General features: G+C 36.9%; 1 protein-coding gene across 1 annotated transcript; it reads right to left on the bottom strand.

The window, feature by feature from the left end:
- Positions 1 to 6,602: 6,602 nt before the first annotated feature.
- On the bottom strand, positions 6,603 to 8,495 carry LOC308617419 (T-complex protein 1 subunit zeta-like). Its single transcript, XM_081234560.1, is given in 2 exon segments — positions 6,603 to 7,636; positions 7,638 to 8,495. Coding segments are annotated over 2 exon segments (1,467 nt in total). The 5' UTR covers positions 8,322 to 8,495; the 3' UTR covers positions 6,603 to 6,853.
- Positions 8,496 to 9,090: the final 595 nt, after the last annotated feature.

The following is a 9,090-nucleotide window of genomic DNA, read 5'->3' as shown; positions in this document are numbered from 1 at the left end:
TCCTTTTTGAGAAAGGAGGGCATTGGGCTAGCTCTGTATGGCCGAAAACTGCTTCTCAGTGTCAGGTGATTTAATTGACTATCCTGGTTAGAGGATGGTAAGCTGGAAGAAAGCTTATCCATATACTTTCCAAAATATTTGTCTACTACTTAAGGTTTAGGCATAAAATGGAATTTTAAAGACATTTTATAAATGTCTTAGACAGTGAAGTGGAATTATTTAGTTGATAGAAGCTAAGTATTGAGTTGAGTGTCAGAAAACCTGGTCTTTTTCTAGCTAGTTTTGTATCCACAAGCAACCAATATGAACTCTTTGGACCTTAGTTTTCTCATTGTAAAATTAATGTAATTATGTCTGAGCAGAATAATTGTGAAGATTAAAAGAGCTTATGCAAATGAAAGTACTTTTCAAATTCAAAGGCTTTCAATACACCTCTAGATTCTGGATCACTTTGGTCACTTTTGGGGTATGTTTCAGAGGAGGTTGCATATACTGCCCAAAAGTTGGTTGGCGCAGATGACCTTTAAGTTTCATTCTTTCCTTGAGTCTATCACATGAGGATTAAATCTTTCTGTGGGTGAACTATCCATAGTGTTGAATCTGAGAATTATTTTATAAAGGGAAATCATATTTTATGAGTGGCATGTTCTTATAGACTTTGCATAATACACGATTTGAATAATACAAGGCTAATTTCCCCAAATTAATAAGTTTAAAGAAGGAGAGCCTATTGTCAGAGCACAGAAATCTACAACCATTATGGCATTTCTCCCTTATTTCCTTTCTTCCTCTTCCTTCTCCCTTCTTTTCTTCTTTTTCTTTCCATCTTCCTCCCATATTGTTTTTCTTTGTCCTCTGCATTTTCCTTCTCTTCTTCCTTATCCTCTACTACTCCTCCTCCTCCTTCAGAGCTGCTTTTATATATCTAGATGTAGAATTATCTATTATTTATTAGAGCTCTCTCTCCTAAACAGCAGTTTATTGTTTCTTAGCACTTGTTTGTCCTTCTTTAAAGTGTTTTAGCATATCTGACCTTTCTTCCAAAATGATTTGTCTTGGGGGTTTGTTTTTTGCACTAACACCATGATTTGATTAATGATGAGAAACATTGTTATAGTATATTAAAAAGAAGCACATAATCATAACAGTGAATGTTAAAATAACAACCAAAAATAGTCACCAGAATTATCTACCTAAGTTTTAATACATACAGGAATATGGTTCACATGATTCTGGCAAAGTATATCAATTATTGATGCCATTTGGTGACAGCATAATAAGCTTGTAATTCACTTGGCTTGCTAAATTTGAAATTGTGTGGTTCTAGATTTTTTAAATATAGATTTTTATTATATACAATTTTGTTTATAAAGTAACTTCATTAATATTTTCTGTGTCACAGTATTTCAAATTTGTATAATCTAAATGTGCACAAAATGCCAATCACACTACATTTTAAGTAGCATGTACTTACCGCTCTTACAATAGGGACTTTCCCTATTGTCTGTCAAAATTTATTCATGGACACCTAGGTAGCTAAGTTTAATACTTTAAAAATGACAGTGCAACAGCCTATAAGAAAGCAGTAAAGAATGAAAACACTTGAATAAATAGATATTTTCAACTTCTTTCAATATACATGTTTGCTTTATGAGGTCCAGCTACACTTCAGCTAATGGTTCAACCACTGCTGGAGCCTCTGATGCATCCTCTCTTTCTTTTGGTCTCCATAGTAATATTTCATCTTTTCAATGGAGATATTGTAGAGTAGTGGTAGGAGCACATGAATGGAGCAAGAAGACTCAAGTTCAAGTTGCAGTCCCACTACTCACTAGGTAGTGACCTTGGGTAGACACTTAACCATTCAGTCTACGTTTCTTTCTTCAGACAAAGGAGGGTGGAAATAAGTATTTCCCAGGGTGCTTTGGTATCAAATAAGGTCACTTGGTTGACTGCATTCTATAACTTCTAAAGTATTATATAAATGCCAAGATGTTATTACTGGTAAAACATATCTTCTTGGACACTACTCAAAGCACAATAAAATGAGAAAAAAATGATATTCTTAAAAATCTGTGATTACCAAGATTCTCACCATTATGAGGTCAATCTATGCTTATTTTTTACTACCATTCTGGAGGAGAAAATTTCACAAATTCACTATAACAATACACATGTACACTATAATATGCCACAAAGTATTTTCTTTATATTCTTAGGATTTTCTTAATGTTACTTCATTTAAAGCCTTATAATACACAATAATGCTCTGAATACTTTTGTTTGACTTAAGCCAAAACTGATGATGAGTTTAAGGTTCCTTTTCTCTGTTTCTTATATTTTTAATTCTTATAGAGTATTTTCTTTAACATGTGGAGGACTTATTGAAATATTTGCTATTCAGATAACACACACTGATAGCAAAGCTGATATACATTGGTATTCACATTTTTTGATAAGAATATGAAGGGAGTTCACCATATTTACTTACCTTACTCTATTTTTCTCACATTCAACAACTTTCTTTTGTCCTTTCCACAAGAATCAAAGAATATGCAAATATAAAGAGATAAATCTTACAAAGACATGAAATTTCAGCTACAAGTTCAATAGTAAAAAAGCAAAATTAAACATTTCTAAATTCCATCTTTAGGTAACTTATTTTGCTTCTTCTTATTGTCCCTGGAATTAGGATAATACCATTACAGGCCTCTGAGATATGTACTCTTTTTTTTTTTTTTTTTTTTTTTTTGCGGTACACGGGCCTCTCACTGTTGTGGCCTCTCCCGTTGCGGAGCACAGGCTCCAGATGTGCAGGCCCAGCAGCCATGGCTCACGGGCCCAGCCGCTCCACGGCATGTGGGATCTTCCCGGGCCGGGGCACGAACCCGTGTCCCCTGCATCGGCAGGTGGACTCTCAACCACTGCGCTATCAGAGAAGCCCGAGATATGTACTCTAGAGGCATAATAGAACAAGTTATAAATGAAAAAGCATTGTAAGGGAATTTTCAGCCTTACAGTTAGCACATTTACTTGTTTTTGTGCTGCACAAGTTCTATTTCTATGTGTTCTTCCCACTATAAAGTCATCATCATATTTATTTTTTCCATTAAAGTAATGTTATTTACTGTGTTCTCACTTAATTTGAAGCCTGAGGTGACATAGATCAATAAGATTTGATGACAAATTTCATAAAGTTGTCAGAAAAATATGATTATGTACTAGAATTTTTAAAACTCAGGGTACAACTGCTGCCATCAGTTTTATTTATTCTAGAAATGAAGTAGCAAAATTTATGTCATAACACTAAACGTCAGATTATTGTCCTATAAAATATCTTTCACCTGAGTACTCAGAATCTCATTAGTTTCTTTATCATTTCAAAACTGCTAAGCTCTGAGAATTCTTATCTGTAATGTAAAAAGCAAAGGAGAGAGTTGTTGTAACCCACTTACTTCTTGATTCCCAATTTTTCTCACCCTTAACTTAAACCCTTGCCTCCTCTCATATTTTATTAATAAGTTCAGGAATATTACCCAAATTTTAGTTGATTGAGTTACCTTAGTAATAATAGACATGAAAGTCTCAGTAAGAAGATTTCATTTTTGTCAGGCAAAGGTATTTTTCCTTCTAATTATATTCATTTATAGTTTCCCCTTTAGGAAGAAAGTCTATTAAAAAATAAGCAGTTTATAGAAATCTTCTATTTCCAAGGATTTTTGGATTTTTCCCTTTAAAGGTATTTTTAGATAACACAAAAATAATTTAATGTGAGTACTGAAATTTTCAAAATCATAATATTTTCCTAATATTCTGTGTTGGTTGTTCAGGAACAAAAACAGCAGTCATCAAAGTAAATAATAAAAATTGAGTTTCTGCAGTCAGACTTTATTTTACAAACCTCTGGTTCCTTCCACAGTTTTTGAAACTTCTTTCCTGTTATGCAGTACTATTTGTATCTCCTCCTCTAATTGTTTTACTCATATGATTCCTAAGCATTACTCTAATTTCCACAAACAGCAGGAGACTTCAGCATGCCACTGGATACTGCCTTGCCCTTCATGTTATCTTTGCAAAAGTCTTTCTTTAGTAATAGCTACTTGATTCCCACTGTGCAGCTGTGTAGAAATTCCAGACTCACAAACACACCGAGGCTTATTACAGAAATATAATGAGAATCAATGAAGAAACTTTTGGATATGAACATTAATCTTCCTTTTATCAGACCATAAACCAAAAAATCTGATCTGACTTTCCAAATTAACCATGGAGTTAGCTCTCATCATGCACAGGAAAATCAGGAGTCAACACTTTGTTAGTGTCACTGCCTTTATTCTGGAAAATGTCACAGCTGCAGGCAAAGATGTAGAGTTTTCCTTAGTTCCCATTTCTAAGAGTATCCTTGTGCAGATTCCTGGATGGAGATTCAGAGCTCTTTGGCATTATCCTTAGCCACCTCCTCTGGGCCACTTTGTCCATGGATGGTATTTGTTTTCCTAAATCAAACATGCTCAAGAGATATGACCCATGCATCCAAATCTGTTCACAGATTCCATATAAGAAGCACTCGCTAATATGCTTCCATGGTTAAGAAGATAAATAAAAGCTCTCTGTACTTCTTCCTAGTAGAAATTCATGATCACAGTTGGTTGGGATATGATTTGTTCCTCTTTTAAATATAAAGTTTCCTGAACTGAACAGATATAGTGTTTCTAGATATTACTCTCTGATTCATCAGGGACTCTTCCTGGTAACTGGCTTTTTCTCTCTGATAATTTGTGTTTTGAGAAAGTTCTTTCAATTAAATATGAGCAAACTAAAAATTGTACACCTCTCTCTCTCATATAATTAAATGATTAAGAATGGATTAATCATTAATCAGTTAAAAGTAATGGGTTTTAACAATGGTGTTTCTAAATAATATATCATAATAATAATTTCAAAAGAACATGGGGTTGTGATAGTCAGTACTTTTGCAAGAAGCCTGGGGGAGTTTCCACTTTAACCAGAATTTGCAACTTGGGTGGCACTTATATCTAATCTAAAAAGGGAAAGGATAGATTACTTAGAAAATATTGACTGGACTATTAAATGCTTAACTAAGTTTTCTTCTCTTGGTTTCTACCTATCATTGCTTATTTCTTCAAACTGATACTGTTTAGAAGAGGCAGCACTTGCCAGGTTATGGGGACATTATTGATAAACTTCATATTGAGGAAATGAAAGACTACTCAGATTTGGAATTAATGACTTCCTGCCAAAAATCTTCCCACCTGCATGCCAATAGCCCCATGAGGCAATTTGATGATGTTTAGCAAAAACAAGGTGACTAAAGTATAAATATTAATTTCTTAATTTAAAGAGGGAACCAGTGTTGGTGTGGCTGGCTGGTTTGGCAAGGATAAGCAACAGCTTCCTTGATCTCTGACTGCTTTTTGATGGTACTAACACTTACAAGCTAATATTGTAGTGATAGCCCTATGCCCCAATGTCACAAGACAACAGTCACTCCATGGAGTCTATGAAAGGAGCATTCTCAAGTATGAGTTTCTTGGGCTAAACTAGAGTATCATTATTGCTATTTGTGGCTTGGTCCATGAACATATAAAGTACTGACAGCTACTGGTCTTAGCACCACCCCTGCTCCTATCCATCAAGGGCAGTTAGTGGCAGAGCCTAGGCATGAACATAAACACAGGCCTGCCTCACTTCACAGCCCTTATTCATTGCCAAGATCACTTTGCCTTGTAATCAACAGACCTCTTTTCTCAGTCTATGACCTCACGCACAGGTGGAATTAGGCGGAGGCAGCATCCCTGGAAGAGCTGTCCAGCATTCGAGGTTCTGAAAAAGTATGGGTGGAAGGATGAAGAGCCTTCCAGATGGGTGAAGGATTTATATATTTGTTTAGGTAACAAAGGGAGAATGTGGCAGATGAGTGTTTTTTAAATTGAAGTATAGCTAATCTACAGTGTTGTGCTAGTTTCAAGTATACAGCAAAGTGATTCAGTTATGAATATATAGGGGTGTGTATATATATATATATATATATACATATATATATATATATATATATATATATATTCTTTTTCAGATTCTTTTCCATTATAGGTTACTGCAAGACATTGACTACTGTTCCCTGTGCTACCAGCAGGTCTCTGTTGCTCACCTGTCCTATACATAGCAGTGTGTATATGTTAATCTCAAACTCCTAATTTGTCTATCCCCCCACCCCGCTATCCTCCCTGGCAACCACAAGTTTGCTCTCCACATCTGTGAGTCTATCTCTATTCTGTAAATAAGTTCATTTGTCTCATTTTTTAGATTCCACATGTAAGTGACACAATACAGTATTTGTCCTTCTCTGTCTGATTTACTTCCCTTAATATGATAATCTCTAGATCTATCCACGTTGCTGCAAATCGCATTATTTCATTCTTTTCTATGGCTGAGTTAATATTCCAATGTATATATATACCACATCTTCTTTATCCATTTGTCTGTTGGTGGACATTTAGGTTACTTCCATGTCTTGGCTATTGTAAATAGTGCTGCTATGAACATTGGGGTGCATGTATCTTTTTTTTTTATATCACTGAAGCTAAAGCAAAACATCCTGTTTATTGGTAAGTATGGCCTGTATGTGTACACTACAGTGCAATTTAAAAAATATTGTAATTATAATTTCAGAACTTCAGAATCTGAACAGATGCCAGTGTTCTCTCCTTTTTTTATATGGGGAAAGAAAATCCTTTGAAAATCATTTGAAGCTTGGACAAAAATTCCATAGCTATATTCTTAGGATCACTTTGTAGAATCTTCATGATTCAGATGATACAAGGGAAGCTTCAATTCATCCTTTTAGAGAAGACATTCCAGCTCTCTTGATCTCATCAACCAGGAGAATGTTGGTGGCAATCACAGTGCAGGAATGAAGAAGCTGTTTCTTTACACAATAGTTATCCCATACGCCTACTTCTGCTGCTACCATTGGCTCACCTGTGTTCAAGTCTACACCCACAAGTTGACCTGATTCTGAATGCTCTGCTTTAACTTTAACTAGTGTTTCCTGAAGGTCAAAACCAGAGTTCTGAGCAAGAACCTTGGGAATAATGAGCAATGCATCAGCAAATGCTTGAACTCCAAGTTGGGCCCTGCCCTTTACACTGGGCTTGTATTTAATCAGGGCTTCTGCCATTGCCACTTCCACTGCACCAGCACCTGGAACTACACAGCCATCATCAATAGCATTTTTAACAGCCCTCAAGCCATCTCTTATTGCATCTTTGATTTGAGTAAGTGTGTGCTTATTTGGTCCTTTGATCAATAATGTGACCGATCGAGGATTGTTACAGTTCTCAATAAAGGTGAACTTCTCTTCTCCCAATGTATATGCATAGACAAGTCCTGCATGTCCCAAACAATCAGGATTTAGGTCATCAAGAGAATTTAGGGCTACCCCACCACAAGCAAGAGTCAGCCTTTCCATATTTCTCCTTTTAGCTCTGCGCAGAGCTACTATGCCTTCTTTTGCAAGAGCATCTAAGGAAAAGGGGTCAATTCCCTTTTGATTAATAACAACAAATCCTTTATCTGAATCACCACAGACTTTCTTTTTCAGGTCTATTATTTTTTTTAACTCTGTCTTCAATGAATTTTCTTTCAGCTCTCACTAGTTTCTCTCTCTCCTCTGCACTCTTGTAAAAAAAGCCAGAATTCACTTCTGTTTTTTCATATTCTAATGACACGTTGCATGTGAGGATGTACACATCTTCTACTCTCTTTTTCATATCAGGATGCCGTGCCCCATGGTCCAAAACAAGACCTCTGATCAAGCTTGTATCCGTTTCAGATTTATGTTTCATCTCCATGATCTCAACCATGAAGAGGTCAATAGGTTCATCTTGTTTTTTAATGGCTAAAATGGAGTCCACTATAGCCTCTGTTAAGACATCAGCAAGTTCAGCATGAACTTTAGTATGTAGAGATGTTCTGGCCACATCTATAAGTGTTTCCCTGTCCATCTCTTTGCTTACTTTGACTTGTTCCAAAAACTGAAGTGCCTTTTCCTTTGCAGCTTCAAATCCTTCTGTAATTATTCTGGGATGAAGACCTTCAGAAATGTAGAGATCCGCCTGCTTCAGGAGCTCTCCAATAATTAGGACGTTGGAAGTGGTACCATCACCAGTTATGTCATCCTGGGCTGTTGCTACTTTGGCTATTAAGAAGGCTGTTGGGTGTTGAATTTGCATTTCATGAAGCAGCACATTTCCATCTTTAGTGAGCTTGATGTCTCCAGCACCAGAAACAAGCATCTTCATGGTGCCCTTAGGCCCCAAGTTGGTCCTCAGCACGTCCTGCAGCCCCCGGGCCGTGCTGATGTTGACCGCCAACGCTGCCTGGGCTCAGGCCACCTCAGCCTTGGGATTCAAGGTCTTCACGGCCACCATAGCTGACCCAGCAGAAGAAAATGAGGGAACCCAGCGTCAGGAAAGCCCAGAGCCCGCGTGTATCTTTTTGAATTAGAGTTTTCTCCAGATATATGCCCAGGAGTGTGATTGCAGAATCATACAGTAGCTCTATTTTTAGTTTTTTAAGGACCCTCCATATTGTTTTCCATAGTGGCTGCACCAATTTACATTCCCACCAAAAGTGCAGGAGGGTTCCCTTTTCTCCACACCCTCTCCAACATTTATTATTTATAGACATAAAAAATTATTTATTTGGCTGCACTGGGTCTTAGCTGTGTCACGTGGGATCTTCGATCTTTGTTGTGGCACACGGGTTCTTTTAGTTGTGGCATGTGGGATCTTTAGTTGCGACATGCGAACTGTTCGTTGTGGCATGTGAACTCTTAGTTGCTGCATGTGAACTTAGTTGCAGCATGCAAACTCTTAGTTGTGGCATGTGGGATCTAGTTCCCTGACCAGGAATCGAACCTGGGCGCCCTGCATTGGGAGCATGGAGTCTTAGTCACTGGACCACAAGGGAAGTCCCATTTATAGACTTTGCAATGAAGGCCATTCTGATCCATGTGAGGTGATACCTCATTGTAGTTTTGATTTCCATTTCTCTATTAGTGATATTGAG

The sequence above is a fragment of the Mesoplodon bidens genome, assembly GCF_964165515.1.
Source record: "Mesoplodon bidens genome assembly, chromosome: 5".
NCBI classification, from domain to species: Eukaryota; Metazoa; Chordata; class Mammalia; order Artiodactyla; family Ziphiidae; genus Mesoplodon; species Mesoplodon bidens.
Note: the sequence above shows the minus strand (reverse complement) of the source record. Positions and strands in the feature narration are given on the sequence as shown.